The sequence below is a fragment of the Culex quinquefasciatus genome, chromosome 3 (assembly GCF_015732765.1).
Source record: "Culex quinquefasciatus strain JHB chromosome 3, VPISU_Cqui_1.0_pri_paternal, whole genome shotgun sequence".
NCBI lineage: Eukaryota > Metazoa > Arthropoda > Insecta > Diptera > Culicidae > Culex > Culex quinquefasciatus.
Window position 1 is genome coordinate 107,908,206 of NC_051863.1, and position 18,573 is coordinate 107,926,778.

At 44.2% G+C, this 18,573-nt stretch overlaps 3 protein-coding genes across 3 annotated transcripts; 1 reads left to right on the forward strand and 2 right to left on the reverse strand.

Moving 5' to 3' along the window:
* Window positions 1-596: 596 nt before the first annotated feature.
* Window positions 597-4,368, reverse strand: LOC6050599 (ribosome biogenesis protein BMS1 homolog). The gene is made up of 3 exons (XM_038262986.1): window positions 4,166-4,368; window positions 2,794-4,094; window positions 597-2,733 (listed from the first exon to the last, which is right to left on the reverse strand). The coding sequence occupies exons 1-3, from the start codon at window positions 4,221-4,223 to the stop codon at window positions 643-645; spliced, it is 3,450 nt and encodes a 1,149-aa protein (XP_038118914.1). The 5' UTR covers window positions 4,224-4,368; the 3' UTR covers window positions 597-642.
* Window positions 4,369-7,532: 3,164 nt separating this feature from the next.
* LOC6052583 (DNA-directed RNA polymerases I, II, and III subunit RPABC2) lies at window positions 7,533-8,257 on the forward strand. The gene is made up of 2 exons (XM_001868788.2): window positions 7,533-7,721; window positions 7,807-8,257. The coding sequence occupies exons 1-2, from the start codon at window positions 7,693-7,695 to the stop codon at window positions 8,171-8,173; spliced, it is 396 nt and encodes a 131-aa protein (XP_001868823.2). The 5' UTR covers window positions 7,533-7,692; the 3' UTR covers window positions 8,174-8,257.
* Window positions 8,258-8,262: 5 nt separating this feature from the next.
* LOC6052584 (protein downstream neighbor of son homolog) lies at window positions 8,263-12,781 on the reverse strand. The gene is made up of 3 exons (XM_038263739.1): window positions 12,442-12,781; window positions 11,516-12,371; window positions 8,263-8,980 (listed from the first exon to the last, which is right to left on the reverse strand). The coding sequence occupies exons 1-3, from the start codon at window positions 12,660-12,662 to the stop codon at window positions 8,285-8,287; spliced, it is 1,773 nt and encodes a 590-aa protein (XP_038119667.1). The 5' UTR covers window positions 12,663-12,781; the 3' UTR covers window positions 8,263-8,284.
* Window positions 12,782-18,573: the final 5,792 nt, after the last annotated feature.

An 18,573-nucleotide genomic window follows, 5' to 3' on the forward strand; every position in this document is an offset into this window, starting at 1 on the left:
AACATTAATTTTGTTTTAATCAAATGTTTTTGGAGTTTCGAAATTTTTTGAGTTTCAGACATTTTGAATCTGAGATTTTATCTTTTTAAATATTTACATTTTGAAGACCAAGATCTGGCAATCCTATCAGAAGATAACACCACTTATTTAGCAGTGCGCGGCCGAATGGTTACGCTGTCCGCTTTGTAAGCGGATGATTCTGGGTTCGATAAGTCATTCCAGGTGTAGGAGTCGTCTCCATGCCATAAGTACAAACAACACACCAAACCAAGCCTACTCCGGTGGAATCGCTGGCGGCGGTTGGAATCGCAATCTGAAGGTCGTCAGTTCAAACACTGGGGTGGAAGGTTCCTTGTAGTAGAAAGAGGTTTGGGTACTCTCCCCATTCAAGCCTTCGGACTCCTAGGTTCGAGCAGAAACTTGCAATAGAGACCACAAAAGAACCGGGGGTCGTTAATGTGGATGATTTGATTGATTTGTCGAGCAACAATCTGACCTTAGGGAACTTCGGAAATTACGAAACCCTTAAAATACTTGAGAAACAGTTTAAAACTATTTGAAGGAGTTTCGGATACTTACAAATGAGAATCCAGTCATTTGACAGGCACTGAAACTGTATTACGAAAAAAAAACCTACTTCCTCTAATCATTTCCCTTGGCCGCCTTGCTCTGGTGTTTCGCCTCCATCTTGCTGATGGCCTTGAACACCTTCTTCTTGAGCTCCTTCTGGCGCTGCAACTTGCGGAAGTTCTCGTTCGTCTTTTGCTTCTTGTATTTCTCTGACTTTTGCTTGGCCTGCGCCTTGCGCCGCTCCTCCCCGGCCTCGTAGTTGGTCCGGATCATCTTCATCATCTTGGCGACCTTTTGCTCGTGCGGCGAGTGGACCACGGCGATCCGTTCATCTTGCAGGGATTTGGTCTTGGACTTTTGGGGGGCGTGTTTGGGTTTGTCCTTGTAGGGAAGCGCTTTCTGGAGGTTTTTGGGGATGACGAGCGGGCGGAACTGGAGGTCTTCGCGTACGATCGGTTTGTACGAGCTGTCGGGGACGGCCTCGAAGTGGATGTCCTTGTCCTTTTTGAGCTGGCCGAGCGTTTTCATGCCGACCCATTTGGCCTTCTTTTGTGGGGGGAGGAGCAGGTTCGTGACGGGGGCGTAAAAGTTGGGCACGGTGACTTTGAACCAGGTCCGGCAGAAGACGATGTCGGAGAGGACGATGCGGTCTTCGAAGGTGGCACGGAAGGAACCGTCTGGGGGGACGGCTTTTTTTATTTGTCCCCGGATCCCGGACACGGTTTTGATTTTGGCTCCTTCGAATTTGGCCACTTCGAGGGTGGAGTTGAACATTCCCTGGATGAAGGCGGTTTTGTTGTAGATTTTGTACGGCGTTCCGATCAGTTTGAGCTTCTTCATGATCTGGGCGGATTTGTCACTTTCGCTGACGGCGCCGGTGGCGGCCACTCGGAAGCCCAGGCGTTTCGTTTCTTGCGGGTCGTACGCGATCGATTGGATGGCGAGCACGCCGGTGTTTTGGGGCGTGATTGGTCCCCAGAAGGTCATGCTGCAAGTCACGTGGTTGGGAGTGTACTTGAGGTAGCGGTGCTTTAAGTCGTCCTCGACCTTGGCAAAGATCGGGATGGTTTGGAAGCGGCGCCAGCCGAGGGAGATGATGAGCGGATCTCCAGCTTTTAGGATCTTCTTGTACCATCGATGCTTCTTGACCTTGCAGCTGACGAATCCGACGTTCTCCTCGGCCATGTTGAGGCCACCGATTAGAACCGGGAAGGCGGGATCAAAGTGCTCAACGAATTCGTACGGAACGTTGGTGAAGTTCATCCGAACGTACAGTCCCGCACGGTAACCTTCGATGTTCAGCCGAATGTCCTCGTCCAGGTTGGAAAACTCTTTCTTGTTCAACTCCGACTGTCGAAGCGCGTCAGCCTTCAACTTTTCGTAGTATTTGTGGTCTCCCTCGATGTGTTGATCGTCCTTTTCCGGATTGTCGTATTCGGAATCAAACTTGGCCTTCAACTTCATTTTCTTGGCCATCAACTCCGTCCGAGACATGTTCTTCTCCTCAATCCGTGACAACTTTCGCTTCTTAGAATTATCATCTTCTTTCGATTCACCCTCTTCCTTCTCCTCCGCCTTTCCCTCGTGCTTCTCACCGGTCTCCAAATCTTCAAAATCTCCAAACACCTCGCTATCGCCATCGCTCATGTCGTCCAGCTTCAGCAGCTCTTCCGCGTCCTCCGACGCCTTCCACTTGCCCGTAACGAAGCAGTTCCGAATCAACCGTTTGTTCTCCTCCTCCGTCCAATCCCGCACTCCATCGCCGTACTCCTCGAAGAAGCACCCTTCGTCAACGTCCTGAATGGTCTTCTTCTTCTGCAGGTCCGCCTGCTTCTGCGCCAAGCTCTTGAACAGACCTCCGAGCAACTCGTCCTCTTCTTCGTTCTCCTCCTCGGCTGCTTCCTTCTTCTTGGCAAACTTGCTGAATGCGCCGTAGACCAGCTTCATTAGGTTCTTGTTCGAGGACTGCCGTTCCAGATAATCGCTGCGGGCCTTGGACGCGAGACCTTCCTTCCACGCGAGGGAACTCTTTTGCACTGCTGTGTTGTTGCCATCCTCATTGGAGTCGTCGTCCTCGTCATCCGAAGAGAGAAACCCGCTGGAGGACTTTTTGATGCTCAGCTCGTCGGCGTCACTTCCGTCGCCGTCGTCGGATTGTTCCTCCTGTGTTGAAAAAACAAGCTTGAGTAAGGGATTCGCTCAAAGTTTAGTTAGTCTTTTTACCTGATCTTCATCATCCGGGTTCCAACCGCGGCGAGCAGTCGTTCGCACCATGCTGCTCTCGTCCTCTGAATCTTCCATGCCGGAATCCGGTTCCCCGTCTTCATCATCATCATCATCTTCGCTGTCCTCCTGTCCGTCCTCAACCTGGAACTCGCCCGACTTGATCACATCGCCATCGCTAAACAGCCGGAACTCCTGGTTCTCAATCTGCACATCCAGCGTTTCCTTCTTGTCGATCACGGACTTGACCAGCTCCTGCTGCTCGCTCTGCGCGTTACTCTTGTGGCTGTGCGAACCCTGCAACTCAATGTAAACCGCGTCCTTATCGTACACAATCCCACCAACTCCGGACATCGGCGCGTACAACAATCGCTCCTTCTCCAGCAAATTCCGCTTCTTCTCCCCCGACGGCAGCGGACACGGATCCGGCAGTCCGTTCAACTCCTCAATCCGCATATCGCCCAACCCAGCAATATGCACCATGTTCTCCTTCTTCAACGGAACCCCGCGCACGTACCCGTACAGAACCACGTCCCGGTCACACTTCGGATTCAGCCGAACCTGTTCCGAGTTCGTAATGTCCTCCATGCGATCCGCCAGCACGTAACTGTGGGCACCACGCCAGTTCAGCGGACGGAACTTCATCACCGAAATGAACCGACCCAGGTTCGTAATCTCGTTCCGCAGATATTCCCCGTGGATCAACCCCGACAGGTAAAACAGCTTCGCCCCGTCATAAACCTCCGTCCAAAACCGATGTTTCAACACCTTCTTCTGCATCTTAACCGCCTTGGCGCTCTTGATCGTGTCCAAATGGGTCAGCACGCCCATAATCTTCGGCATTCCGTGCACCTGGCAAATGTTCAAAAACTCGAAAATCTCCATCTCAAACCCAAAGCTGGCGTCCACCATCAGCAGCACCAAATCGGCACACTTGGCCACGTCAATCATACTGTTGATATCGTTGTTACACTCGATCAACGTAATCCGCCGCTTCTTCGACGTAATTATCGTAATCGGCCCATTCACGCTCGTAACGTTCGTCCGCGTGAAGTTCTTAATCAAGTTGTTAATCAACGTGGACTTGCCCACCTTCGGCGGCCCCACCACCGCAATCAACACCGGCGGAGGTTCCTCCGGCGTTTTGTCCACCAGCGGAATGTGCTGCTTCTTGGTCAGAATGTCCTCCTTCCGGCGGAACCGCTTCTCCGCGCTGCGCGCCTTCGTTATCGCGAACGCCTTCACATTCTTGCCCTTGTCCGTGGGCTTGTTTTTGGCCTTTTTCTTGTCCGCTTTAACTCCTGCGGAAAAACAGGTCGGAACATCATGTTGGGTTAGGTGGGACAATCAACCAAGTAGGCGAGGCACTTACCGGCATGCCGCTTCTTGTGCGTTTTCTGCTTTTCCGCAAAGTTTCCGTCGTCGGCCATTCTGGGTGTGGATATTTTGCACTGTAATCAAGCTACGACATTAACAGAATCTTAACAAAATCCTTGAAAAACCGGAGAAAATTTAAATTCGACGATCGCACATGTGCAAGACTCAACAAAACAACGTCGTCGGTTGTCCACGATGTTTACAAATTCTGCTGAAAATGTCAAAGCTTCAATCAAGTACCCGGCACTGAAAATGTAAACGTCTGATTCAAGATGATCCCGGACAGGTGGAAACTTATTGGGAAATTAAAAAGAGAGATGTGAGCCGGTTAAATTGAGTGAAATCACCCTGACTGCATTGACGAACGGATATGAGCTAGGATATGAGGCACTATCGAACCATACCATTTTTTTCATGGTTTTTTATGCTGGACATATAAGTGGCCATTTCCATGGTGGTGGCCACAACCTGGAGTGGCCGGTGCCCTCTGGAAGGATCCCCCGAGGGACATTTACCGAACCATAGATTTTTGGCAATAGGGAAATCAAAACGTATGTTTTTGTATTATGGAAATGACGCCTACGAAAATCACGCTGTACAGGACCTTGATACTCCCTGTAGCTCTTTACGGTCACGAGTCGTGGACGCTAAAGGAGGCTGACCAGAGAGCACTTGGGGTCTTTGAGCGGAGAATCCTGCGTTCTATCTTCGGCGGCAAGCAAGTAGGAGACCGGTGGCGCAGGCGCATGAATTTCGAGTTGTACCAAGACTACAAACATGCTGATATCGTAAAAGTCATCAAGCACGACAGGCTGAAGTGGGCTGGACATGTAGCCAGAATGTCGGACGAGCGGGCGGCTAAAACGATATTCAGCAGCGAACCTGGACGGGGTCGTCGGCTTCGTGGAAGGCCTCGTACGCGTTGGCTGTGTGCAGTCGACGAAGATGCAAGAGCGGCCAACATTGTAGGCGACAGGAGACGAGCGGCCCAAGATCGAGCATCCTGAAAATCTTCGATTAGTTCAGCGTTGGGTCGATAGACCTGTTGCTGATAAAGTAAGTAAAGTAAGTAAGTAAGCCTGGCTTAAGCCATGGTTCATGGTTCACTGAACCAGGATTAAACTAGAGATCCTAAATAGGGAAACTGGACGAAGTGAATTTGACGTACCCAAACAGACGCGAGTTTGACGTATCCAAATGAGCATTTGCCTTTACGCCCAGCAAAACTTATCAGTGTTGCCAAGCTCAAAACATACGTTGCCAGATCGATTTAGGAAGCTTAGACCAGTCTCCCTATTTAGGGTCTCTAGATTGAACCACAAAGGGAGGCTTAAGCCGAACCAAGTTTATAGGTGAACCTAGCCTAACCGGTTCATTTGGGAACTCTGGAATATTTTAATGTTTGATAGTTTTGGTCACCGAAAATTGTGTCTGAAGATGTCCGAAACCAAGAAGTAGGCCGTGTTTCATTTCTCACCGAAAAACATCAACTAAAGCCAAAAACGTTACTTAAAAAAAACGTTACTTAATCCACCGTAAGGTGGTTGACGCCTTCCTCACATTAATAAAGTTTTTTTGGGAAATAAAAATGTCTAACCTAAAAATGTTCTCTACATAAAACTTCATATACTCATAACTCGATTGGGTTGTCAGATCGTATTTTTTTTGGAGTCGAGGGATAGGTCTTTTTATTACGCATCCAACGATAGGTCGCATGATTGATCCAGACATCGTTTCCATCGGAATATGTGAGATCCGTCTCCAAAAAAGTGTATAAACAACACTTAAGTGCTCATAACTTTTGATAGCGTTATCACATCTTCGATGTTTTGGGCTTATTTGAAAGGTATTTCAATTATCTAACTAACGACGTGCCACATGGTGGACCCGGACATCATTTTCATCGAAATATCTGAGATGTGATCTATAACACATAAGTGCTAATAACTTTTGATAGGATTATCAGATCTTTGATGTTTTAGTACCATTAAAATGGTCTTTTAAATACGGGAGCGGCCGTGGCTGACTGGTCACGGTGTTCGCTTTGTAAGCGAATGTTCCTGGGTTCGATTCCCATCTGCGCCCAACAAGAAAGTATAGGAATTATAAATCTAAAACTCTGAACATGAACGAAAAATCAAACTCGCTCGAGTCAGGGTTCGATCCCCCGTCCTTTGGATTGGTAAGCAAAAATGCTAACCACTAGGCCATCACGGCTTGGTGCGCTATGAATGGAATTAGGAATACTGTTACTATCAACTATATACGCGCTGGGTCCTTGTCCATTTGACAAGGGTTCGGAAGTTCTAAATAACGTTTGAACCCGATTGGTGCAAACGTTCTTCGGGGCGGGGCTTGTCGATAAAGCTGAAGTACCTCGCGCTTGGCTAGCCAGCGTAGAAATGGGTCACCTGAGCTCGGCAGAGCTAACACCTTCCAAATGCCTATGCGAGTTATTTGCATGTATAGAATGTAGATCTAAAAATACATGGAAACAACTCAATTTGTAAGAAGTGGTCCCGTTTGGTTGGTTGCACATACACACACACACACACACACACACACACACACACACACACACACACACACACACACACACACACACACACACACACACACACACACACACACACACACACACACACACACACACACACACACACACACACACACACACACACACACACACACACACACACACACACACACACACACACACACACACACACACACATTAAAATGGTATTTTAAATACCTTTCTAAAAATGTATAACATGACGGGTTACCTTACAAAAACCACCCTTTTTACGATCTTGCGGACTTTTGTTAAAATCGTTTTTTTAGCATCACTTTTGAAGTACTTTACAAAACTTCATAATATTAACTAGGGTCTTGTGGGACCCCATGACGGATCGAATGAGACCAGAACAGTCCAATTCGGTTCAGCCAGTCCGGAGATAATTGAGTGCATATTTTTCGATGCACGGACTTACAGACATACACACGCACAGACATTTGCTAAGAATTTTATTCTGAGTCGATTAGTATGCGTGAAGGTGGGTCTACGAGGTCGAATTAAGAAGTTCTATAGAGTTTTTTTAAAAAGGACCTATAAACTATTGTCTTTCATATGTTTATAGGACCTATTCAAAAAAAAAACTAGAGTTCATTTTTCAAGTGATTTTATAGCCTTTCCTCAGTAAGGTGAGGAACGAGGTGAGGAAAGTAAAAAAACTCCAGATACGCATCTAGATTACTCTATTGTCGCGCCCCTCGCTAAACTCAACTTCAACATACTGGCAATACTGCCCCATCAGACGATTGGACGCCTTCAGTTCAGCTTTTCAGTGCCGGGTAAGAAGAAAGAAACGTCAAACAAGTGAATTCGCGAGAACGCTGCCGAAATAACAACAGCTTGGTGTCGCGCACGGAATATTTTCCAAATTTCCGGCAAAAACCCCTAGAAATCCTCACTAAATTGTGTTGATTTCTTGACCGTAACGAACCAGTAACCTCCCCACAATGGATGATGGTGATTTCGATAACGACGAGTGAGTATTTCGCATCGTTAAGCTTTCCTCCCAAAACTAACCTGTTTACCGCGTTTTTGCGTCCGGGAACCGTGCTCTTTTACAGTGTCGGCGGGGACGAGTTCGATGACGTCGAGGAGGACGACAACATCGACGAGATCAACCAGGAGGAGGACGGGGACAACATCGAGCTGATTACGCCGGGCCAGGCCGGTGGCGGCGTTCCCAAGTCCAAGCGGATCACCACCAAGTACATGACCAAATACGAGCGGGCCCGGGTGCTGGGAACGCGCGCGCTGCAGATTGCGATGTGCGCCCCGATTATGGTGGAGCTGGAGGGCGAAACGGACCCGCTGCAGATCGCGATGAAGGAGCTGAAGCAGCGCAAAATTCCAATCATCATCCGGAGGTACCTGCCGGACGCTTCGTACGAGGACTGGTCCATTGACGAGTTGATCATTATCGATCATTAGAGAGGCGCTTAGGATTGTATTTCTCATTGCTGTAAGGTTCCATATTTTAATATTTTTAAGGGTAATAAAAACGAAAAAACTAAAGGAAATGGTTTCTAAATCACTTTATTCCTAACTCCACGTGTACCCGCCCGCCTCTTTACTGTAAACCATTCGCTCCATATCATGCACGGAATCTTTGCTCGCCCTACACATCGTCTCCAGAATCAGCTCCGACAGTCCACTGTCGGAAAGGTTCTCCTTCCACAGCACCTGATCCCCGGAAGCCGTCGCCTCATTCTCCTTGTCCGCGTCGTCGATCAGCTTCTGGGAAACTTTACAAAAGGCCGCCGTGTTCTGTACGCTGACCATCGTGGCGCTAAAGTTGTCCTTCATTTCCGTCAGCAACCCGCACAGATAGGGCATCACGTGCGGCAGAATGACTCCCTGCAGTTCCGTGCTGTGATAGTCCTGTCCCTCCATCCGGATCTTGCTCGAGCGGGTCGTCAGCGTTCGCAGTGTGGCTCCCACGAAGGACACCGGTGCCAACAGGGTCGGCGGAACTCCCGCCAGCCGGCCCACCTTGGTCGTTGTGCTCTTCGCGTTCAGCAAAAAGTTGAAGAACGCCTGACACTCGACGCCCTCGATCAGCACCGTCGATTGGTCACTGTAGTCGTCGTCGCACTCCCGGTGCTGCACCTTTTTGGCCTGGTTGTAGTTGATCTTTTTGATCTCTTCCGCCTCCACGCCGAGACTTTCGAGCCACTTTTCCTCCTCCATGTCGTCGTCGTCCTCACTGCCGGCATCCTCGTCGCACAGTTGGGTGTTCTGCAAGCAGAGGAAATAAAGTTACAAATATATCGACTATTTAAATTTGAGCCTTGAACTTCATTCGCTTTTGTTGGTTGTAGTGTTGGAACTTCCATGCATCCATCAATTGTTGCGTTGCAGACCACTTCCCTAACACGGACGGGAACTTCAAGTATCTAAATGGGACCGCGCCTCTGATTTCGTTTTTAAAGTTCTTTGTCAAAATTGATAAGACAGTACACTTTTATACACACAGAAGCAACACGATGCCCACCGTTGGATTTGAATCCAACGGCTTTTGCCACCTTGCCTCGGATTGATGGAGCGGCAGCTACCATCAATGGAAACCCAGCAGATTGCTGCCAACCACGATAAATTGTTCCACACTCATGTTTTTTTGTAATTTATGCTTTGAATGACGAAAGTATTGCTTTCGTCGCCAGATTCTGGAATAGTCCTATTGACATTGTAGGTGTCATCCGATCCTTAATGTTAGGATTGATCATCTGCATATTCTTCCAAAGAGCGAACTAATAGACGATCTTCGTTGTTCATTCCAAGTAAGTAAAGCACTCGTAACGTGCCGGTGGAATATTTACAGCTGAAATATTCCGTGATGTAAATCATGGAATCCATGAACTGTATCACGTTTTGGGAAGACTGATCCCAAAAATCGACCCATCGCAGTAGACTGTGACTTTGAAACCCGGCCAGCAGAACTCGAACGCCACATTTAATGTCACTTGAACTGTGCAGTTTCTGGTGGAGACATGCTGTCGTTCAATCTGTACTCTACTGTTTGCGTTTGCTTGTTTCTTTGGCAGTCTATGCATATCTTTTTAATCAATACCACGCTCTAAGCCTACTAAGACTTTCGGATTCCGTAAAGGACGAGTTGGTTTGTTGGTTGAAGTCGAGTGAAAGAGAGCGAACTGACGATCGCTTGCTTTATTTATACTTTTTTGTCCTTACTTGTATTGGTGATCACGCTCGCAAGGCTGCCAACGTGACATTCGTGACAGCGGCTTACGCGTCGAAAAACCCAGTTTTTATTGTCAAAAAATCGTATCTCGGAATATTGAAAACATAACTTCCCAATTTTTTGATATATTATGTAAAATTTTCCGAGGAATTGGATAAAAATATTTTCAGAGACATTCAAAAGAGCCTTTAAAGTTTTCATTATGATTTTTTGAAAAAATGTGGTACAGTAGACTCTCTCGTTGTCGATATTGAAGGGACCGTCGAGAGCGGGAGTTATCAAATTATAGAACGGAAAATCAAAGCAATCTATTTGAAGGGACTGAAAAATTTATTGACAGCTGGAGCAAAATTGATATCGAGAAGATCGACAGCCAGAGAGTCCACTGTATTTGCAAATCAATGACAATTGCCTTTTTAGGACCACCCTAACACGGCGTAGGCCAAACAAAAAAATAAGGTATAAGGTATAATTATTTCGGCCAAGGAACCCCCAGGAAATTTTTGAGCCCGATCGGAGAACTTTTTTTTCGAATCATGCTGTTTTCGTGGGGAATTGCTGTTGCCAAAATTGTATGGAAAGTTTGAGCAAAAAAATACAAAAAATAATAATGCACAAATTGGATTTCGTAAAGAATTGCTCTAATGACATCCATGGTTTATGATTTGTGATCTGATAACGATAATGTATTTTAAAATACATGAACGATATTACTAATCAAAACTAACATTTACACATTTTCTACTGAGAATTTGATGCTTAAAAAACTAACAATGAAGATAAATACCGTCTGGAAGACGTCTCAACCTTCACAATCTCCCAATGATGGACCTCTTCTTAAATAATGGACTGATTTTTACGTAATTGGAGATCCAGATAAGAAACTCATGGAGAGTGCTGGGATTTGCAGCGAACATTTTTACAAAACAGTAGGCCATTGGAATCATCGTTTGAACCGCACTTCCAAGCTAGCCACAAGTGAATACAGTTGTAAGAAACCGTAACCTCAGCGAAAATATTTCGGAAAATGAATAAAAAACAAAAAAAAAAACGCTGGTGGTTGTTAAGAGCGTCACTAGCACAGCCATATCTGAAGCCTCATTGCAGAAATGCCAGTGGATTATATAGGTAAACAGAAGAGTTCAGGGCGTCATCGAGTTACCTCAATGTGCGATAACTTGCGCAAGGTGCCGTGTTTTCACCTATAAACATTTGACACCTGACTCTGGAGAAGAAAAACGTGAAGGAAAACAGTTACAAAACTGCACGGAATAAAATCAACGAAATTCCGGCTGCCTTCCGACGGTAACTACCGAGAAATTGAGAGGCGCCTTTAAAATATTAAGACTATATCACACCATGGTACTGATAAATGCAGTTCCAGGTATTGACCTATGAAGTCCCAAGTTGGGAAACGCTGTTCCGTAAGACGGGCAGTCTATTTTTTCCTGGTTTTAAAGGGCTGATATGGCAACATTAGAGGCACGATGGAGTTAGATGCCGTTCTCGCAGTTCAAATCACACGTTTCTCATTTAATTTAAAAAAAATAACTCAACATTGACCCACTTACCGTCGATTGCTCCTCGGACGAGTTCGAAAAGCTGCCATTGTTGACGCTGATTCCGGACTCGCCGGACCGGTTCAAGTCCTGCTTACCACCGCCAGCGTCCTGCACCTGTGCCGTCTTTTTCATCGGCATCGTAAACTCAATGTCCTCCTGCTTGAGCGCGGCCCGCATTCCCCGGGAGGTGGGCGTCAGCAGGGCGTGCGTCTCGACGCGGCCACCGATTCCGGCCGCCCGGAACAGCACGGTGAAGCTGTTGGCGCACACGTAAAAGTAGGGACACTGGCGCGCGCGGACCAGCTGGAACAGGTTCCGGAAGCTGACGGCCCACTCTTTTGCGAGGATGGCCCGTTCCGGTTCGCCGAGGACGACGGCGGCGTGGTTGTTTTTGGAGTTCCGGGGGAAGAGGGTGAGCCAGGGGAGGTGCGGATGCTGCCAGTACAGTGTGCTCTGGTAAAATCTCGCTCCAGGCGAAATGTCCAGACCGGCGGAGGAATCTTTCAGGTTGATGCAACGAACAAACGAGGTCAATCCGCTGGCTTCCTGGTTTGTTCGGAGGTTATTGCCGGGGATTGCCGTTTTGCACACGAGTCGCAATCTACTTTTGATGCTCCAGTGGATGGGCAGATGTTTGCATGGAATCTGGACCGGTTCCTGAACAACCGGCGCGGCCGTCGGATCCACAAACAGTTGCTGCTGCTGGTCGATCCGAAACCTAGTCTCGAGGGGTTTCGCCAGCGGGGCCTCGATGTTCGGCACCTCCTTGGCCGTCGTTTTACTAAGCAACTCAAAAATGCTCTCATCTCCACCCAAATCCGGTTCGTTGACCTGCTTTAGCTTCTTTGCACCGTTGTCTTCATTTCTAAAAAAAGAAATAAACCCCAATTAATTACCAAACTCAACCAAAAACACACACCCTCAACCCAACTCACTTTGAAAACGGATTCTTCCGCTTCTGGTTCCCAGCGAACGGATCCCCACCGGGCACACTCCCCGCACTGGCCACGGTCGTCCCCCCGCTTCCAAGAGAAGGTCGCTGGATGCGTGCCTGAAGTGCCTTTTGCTTCTGCTTGAGCCGTTGCAGGCGCAAAATTTCGTCCGGCCGCTTCCACTGGCCCGGATTGGACAGCATGCCGCTGGTGTTGGGGTCCATAGTCTGGTCGTATGTGCGAATTTCCGGAACCGAACGTGACGACACGAATTTTTGGTGCGACGAAGTTCTCGCGCGCGCGGTTTTTCTGTTTGTTTACGATGCGGTGCGTGTGACAGCTGGTGTGCACGATTAACTGAAAAGGGCCAGAATGTGGGTTAAATATTACTCATTTCATTTGGGTGCGCTGAAATGCCACCACGTGGTGCTAGTGTAAGCTTAAGGTTTGTGTCGCGGATTTTCGTTAAGTTTTGTCTGAGATTTTAGCACACAGATGGCGGCCACATCGATGCAGTTTCATAATGATTTGCAACAGATGTCGCTAGTGTTTTTGTTGGTTCGATTAAGTGGCAACAGATGGCGGTAATATGCAAATGGGGCCGCATGGTTGTTTTCTTTTTTATTGAAAGGATCTAACGGTTTTATTTTTCTGAACGATGGGACCGTCCATAAACCACGTGGACACTTTTTAGGAAACCTCAACCCCACCCCCTTCGTGGACAATTGCCCATACAAAAAAAATCTTTTTTGTATGGACCGTGAACAATCGCCATACCCCCTAAAGTGTCCACGTGGTTTATGGATGGTCCCGATGGGCTGTTCCGATTTGGTTTCAATGTTTGCTGCAGAATTTGGGCATTTTTAGACATCTTTAGACTAACTTGTGCTGAAGTGGAACTAGGACACAAAGCCTGAATGCCCTCATAACTTAAAACTTTGAAAATTATTAGCAATAGCCTTTGTATGAGACTTCGGATAATCGAATCGTGAACTTGATCATGAACAAAAAATAGTGTTTTTTTACCTCAAACTGCAAAGCGTGGCGCGGTGGTTAGCGGCTTCGGCTGCCGATCACTTAGTTGCTATGGGGCGCAGGTTCGATTCCCGCCTTATCCTCCTAGCCTTTGATCGGATGGGGAAGTAAAACGTCGGTCCATTTGTGTAAAAGAAGTTTTGGGTGACTCACCACACATAACTTTCGGATGCCTAGAAATGAACCTAAAATTGCAACAGAGACTACAAAAAGACCCGTTGTTATTATGAGAGTGTATTAAAAAAAGCAAACTGTAAATTTTATTTGCTTGTTTTTTTTGAATTTTTTAAATATTTTTTTTAACATTTTTAGAATTAAAAAAAAATGATTTTTCGACAGCATTGGCCGCATCGTGAATAGGCAGAACGAATTAAATTTATATTTCTTGTGTCATCTTTTATCCTCAATTTACTTAAACTCAAAAAAGCTTTAGTTATTTTTAAAGTAATATTGTTTAAATAATCAGAAACAACGTTAAAATGTAGTCTTTGCGCAATCTATTGATTTTAACATATGTCAGACTAAAGAAAACAGTTAAATTGAATTTTAAAATTCCCAATGATTTTTTTAGGATTTAAATTTGATTGCTCAAATTTGATTATGAGAAAAAAGTTATCATAAAGCAAACATTTCAAATTTTAGATGATTGTGAAAGACACCACAGTTTACATTAGTTAATGTTTTAAAGCAGGCTCATTCAATAAAGGTTAATCGGATTGATTTTTTAATAAATAAAATGAAAATGGGTAATTCTCCGCCAACTCACACAGCAGTTGCCCCGACCCCTCTTCGATTTGCGTGAAACTTTGTCCTAAGGGGTAACTTTTGTCCCTGATCACGAATCCGAAGTCCATTTTTTGATATCTCGTGACGGAGGGGCGGTACGACCCCTTCCATTTTTGAACATGCGAAAAAAGAGGTGTTTTTCAATAATTTGCAGCCTGAAACGGTGATGAGTTAGAAATTTGGTGTCAAAGGGACTTTTATGTAAAACGCCCGATTTGATGGCGTACTCAGAATTCCGAAAAAAACGTATTTTTCATCGAAAAAAAACAATAATTTTTTTTTAAAAATTCTCCCATTTCCCGTTACTTGACTGTAAAAATATTTGGAACATGTCATTTTATAGGAAATTTAATGTACTTTTCGAATCTACATTGACCCAGAAGGGTCATTTTTTCATTTAGAACAAAATTTTTCATTTTAAAATTTCGTGTTTTTTCTAACTTTGCAGGGTTATTTTTTAGAGTGTAACAATGTTCTACAAAGTTGTAGAGCAGACAATTACAAAAATTTTGATATATAGACATAAGGGGTTTGCTTATAAAAATCACGAGTTATTGCGATTTTACGAAAAAAAGTTTTGAAAAAGTTGGTCCTCATCGATCATGGCCGTTCATGGTCACCCGCGACAGACATGGACGACGAAACAAAGAGAAACGCAAAATAGTAGTTTATGCAACAAGTTGCAAAAAGAGGATTTTTTCAGCACGAGTCGTACATTTATCCAACGAGGTTCACCGAGTTGGATAAATACGAAGAGTGCTGAAAAAATCAAGTTTTGCAACGAGTTCCAAACAACATTTTTTGCAATTCCAAAAAACACACACTTAGTGAAATTTTATGTAAAATTTTCATGTATTTTGTCAATAAATCGTTTAAATCAAAAAAATGTTAAAAAGTGTTACTTTTCGAAACAAGTGCTGAAAAGTTCAAATTTTCAGCACCCATTTGAGTACTGAAAAGTAGAACTTTTCAGCATTTATTTTGAAAAGTTTTGCTATTCGATTCTGTTATTTTTGGTACAGAAAAGTAGGCTATTTCGTCGTTCAAGAATTACAGGAAAAGTAAGTAGTTTCATGACGGAATTGCAAAATAGTAGTTTATGCAACAAGTTGCAAAAAGAGGATTTTTTCAGCACGAGTCGTACATTTATCCAACGAGGTTCACCGAGTTGGATAAATACGAAGAGTGCTGAAAAAATCAAGTTTTGCAACGAGTTCCATACAACATTTTTTGCAATTCCAAAAAACACACACTGAGTGAAATTTTATGTCAAATTTTCATGTATTTTGTCAATAAATCGTTTAAATCAAAAAAATGTTGAAAAGCGTTACTTTTTGAAACAAGTGCTGAAAAGTTCAACTTTTCAGCACCCATATGAGTGCTGAAAAGTAGAACTTTTCAGCATTTATTTTGAAAAGTGTTGCTATTCGATTCTGTTATTTTTGGTACAGTAAAGTAGGCTATTTCGTCGTTCGAGAATGACAGGAAAAGTAAGTAGTTTCACGACGGAATTGCAAAAAGTAACTTTTTAAAACTTTTTTCCGTAAAATCCCGATAACTCGTGATGTTTATAAGCAAACCCCTTATGTTTATATATCAAAATTTTTGTAATTGTCTGCTCTACAACTTTGTAGAACATTGTTACACTCTAAAAAATAACCCTGCAAAGTTAGAAAAAAAATATGAAATTTTAAAACGAAGAATTTTGTTCTAAATGAAAAAATGACCCTTCTGGGTCAATGTAGATTCGAAAAGTACATTAAATTTCCCATAAAATGACATGTTCCAAAATTTTTTACAGTCGAGTAACGGAAAATGGGAGAATTTTTAAAACTTTTTTAGTGTTTTTTTCGAAGAAAAATACGTTTTTTTTTCTGAATTCTGAGTACGCCATCAAATCGGGCGTCTAATTTTACATAAAAGTCCCTTTGACACCAAATTTCTATCTCATCATCGTTTTAGGCTGCAAATTATTGAAAAACACCGTAAACTGGGGTCAATCGGGACACATGGGGCGAATTGGGACAGAAGTTTTAACCATGCTGGAGCACAATATTTAGATTTTTCTGGTTGGTTTCGGTTAGAACAGACTCAGACCAACAAAATTTGTACATCCATTTCCAAATTTAAAAGCTATAAGTGCTCTAAAAACTGCTGTCCCTATTGAGACTGAAGTCCCGATTCGCCCCAGATTACGGCACCTCTTTTTTCGCATGTTCAAAAATGGAAGGGGTCGTACCGCCCCTCCGTCACGAGATATCAAAAAATGGACCTCGGATTCGTGATCAGGGATAAAAGTTACCCCTAAGGACAAAGTTTCACACAAATCGAAGAGGGGTCAGGGCAACTTTTCCCGATTTTGTGTGAGTTGGTAGAGAATTACCCATAATGATAAGAGTAAAAAAGTAACAAAGTGACAAAGTCGCACTGTATAAGACGAAACAAATCCACAACAATATATTTACTTCATAAAGCAATCAAAAACACACATTTCTCCCTCTTCTTAGCAAAGCTTAAGATCAGAAATGGTTTTTCTCAAGTGGTGCACTTTGCTGCAGCTGACAGAAAGATATCTTCCCGGAAAAAAACTGCCAAATAGTAGCGATTCTTGGCCAGAAAGGAAAGGCAAACCTCGGGAAAACCGCACACACGCAGCATCCAATGTTGCTTTTTTCCCCATGTCCGTTTCCTTGAGATGTTCCTGCTCATGAGAGTAGTGTATGCAATGGACGAGGAAAATTTATGACCCTCTACTCTTCTGCTGCTGCTCTCGAGAAAAAAGCTGCGCCGTCGTTCGGATCGGGAAAATGTTTCGCTTTTTCTCGCAACTCACTACTCCACCCACCACCCCACTCGAAATGAGAGGGTGTGGTCCGGCGTCTCTCGACTCACGTTCGTGGCCCCAAACTATTGTGGGAAGAAAATCCATCCAGGGGGGATAGAGCGGGAAAACTCGCTACTTTTCCCGATTGGGTCGAAGAGTAGTGGTGCAATAAACCAACCAGCAGCAACGTCGGGCGTTCAGCGAAGATTTTCGTTTCAGGGTATGGTTTCGCAGTGGACAAAAAAGCTGTATGGAAAGGTCACTGCTAAAATTAAGATAATGTTAGTTTTTACTTGGTTTGATGGGCTTTTTTTTAAATTTTAATCGACCATAGATTTTATGTTAAATATTCGTCTGAGCTAATCTAAACTTTATTTATGTTTAAATGTATTGTGGGAGGCACAATAACATCCCACAATTGTGGAACAGGCAATTTAGACAAACTTATAGGAAATTGGACTAGCTTTCCGGTAAAAATATTTACGAGACTGAAAAACCCAAGTCTGTCATATAGAAATTGCCAAGAACCACCAAAAAAACCTATTTTTTCAACATTTTTATTTTTAAAACCGCTGTATCTTCCCAAGGATTGGACTTAGGGCAATGGTAAATATGGAGACTTTTATGTAAAATTATCTGGGGAATCGATTCCCACTATCAATTCTGAAAATTTTTGACGTTTAGACCACCTTAAAAAAAAAAAAACATTTGTAGTAAATGATTTTGTATTTTTTTAGGAGAGACATACCATCCTGCATTTTTCCTCAGTCTTTTGGTAACATCTTAGGATATTTCCTCAATAATTTTGAGCATGAGACATGAGAGCATGAGCATGAGAGACCACCCATGGTTGCCCCTCCGTTGCTGAACAGAACCGTAATATCCTTTCAGCACTACTGATCATAGGCTTCGACTATCACGTGGTGTTTTCCTTATCAACAGCATGTATGAATGCGCTGAAAAGATAAAACACCATGATTGCCATTACAAGATCAGTTGCGAATAGGTAACAGTCATTGGCCACCAACGGCGCCCGCCATGTCAGTTTGTAGATTTCGATTTTAAGCGACGGGAATATTAGTTAGCGCAGGTGCTATTTCCTCAACAATTTTGAGCGAATAAAAATCGTGACATCACCATCAAATTTAACTTTTAAACTTAAAAACTTAAAAATCTCATAGAAGTGGCGTGTATTTTTTGTTTCAGTGTATTTTTTCAAGAAGCCCGTCCAATTTCCTACAAGTTTGTTTTTGATCACTTTTTGATACGATGCAACGGCTTCGAGATACAGTAATTTTTAAATTGCAAAATGCAAAACTATTTAAATACCTTACGCCCTTCTCAAATGTTATTTTCGAGTACTATTGGCTCCACATACACAGAACTGGCTTATATAAGCCTAGGATAACATATCTGAAAAGTTTCATTGAAATCGGAGAGGGTCGAGTACAAAAGTACCAGAAAAAATCCTGATTTGAGCTGGAATTGCT

Coding starts and splice junctions, on each gene's coding strand:
- LOC6050599 (XM_038262986.1), bottom strand. CDS start 4,223: ATGGCCGACGACGGAAACTTTGCGGAAAAGCAGAAAACGCACAAGAAG. Junction 4,095..4,165: donor GCACAAGAAGCGGCATGCCG/GTAAGTGCCTCG, acceptor GTTTTTCCGCAG/GAGTTAAAGCGGACAAGAAA. Junction 2,734..2,793: donor ACCCGGATGATGAAGATCAG/GTAAAAAGACTA, acceptor TTTTCAACACAG/GAGGAACAATCCGACGACGG.
- LOC6052583 (XM_001868788.2), top strand. CDS start 7,693: ATGGATGATGGTGATTTCGATAACGACGA. Junction 7,722..7,806: donor GGTGATTTCGATAACGACGA/GTGAGTATTTCG, acceptor GCTCTTTTACAG/TGTCGGCGGGGACGAGTTCG.
- LOC6052584 (XM_038263739.1), bottom strand. CDS start 12,662: ATGGACCCCAACACCAGCGGCATGCTGTCCAATCCGGGCCAGTGGAAG. Junction 12,372..12,441: donor CGGAAGAATCCGTTTTCAAA/GTGAGTTGGGTT, acceptor TTCTTTTTTTAG/AAATGAAGACAACGGTGCAA. Junction 8,981..11,515: donor CGTCCGAGGAGCAATCGACG/GTAAGTGGGTCA, acceptor CTCTGCTTGCAG/AACACCCAACTGTGCGACGA.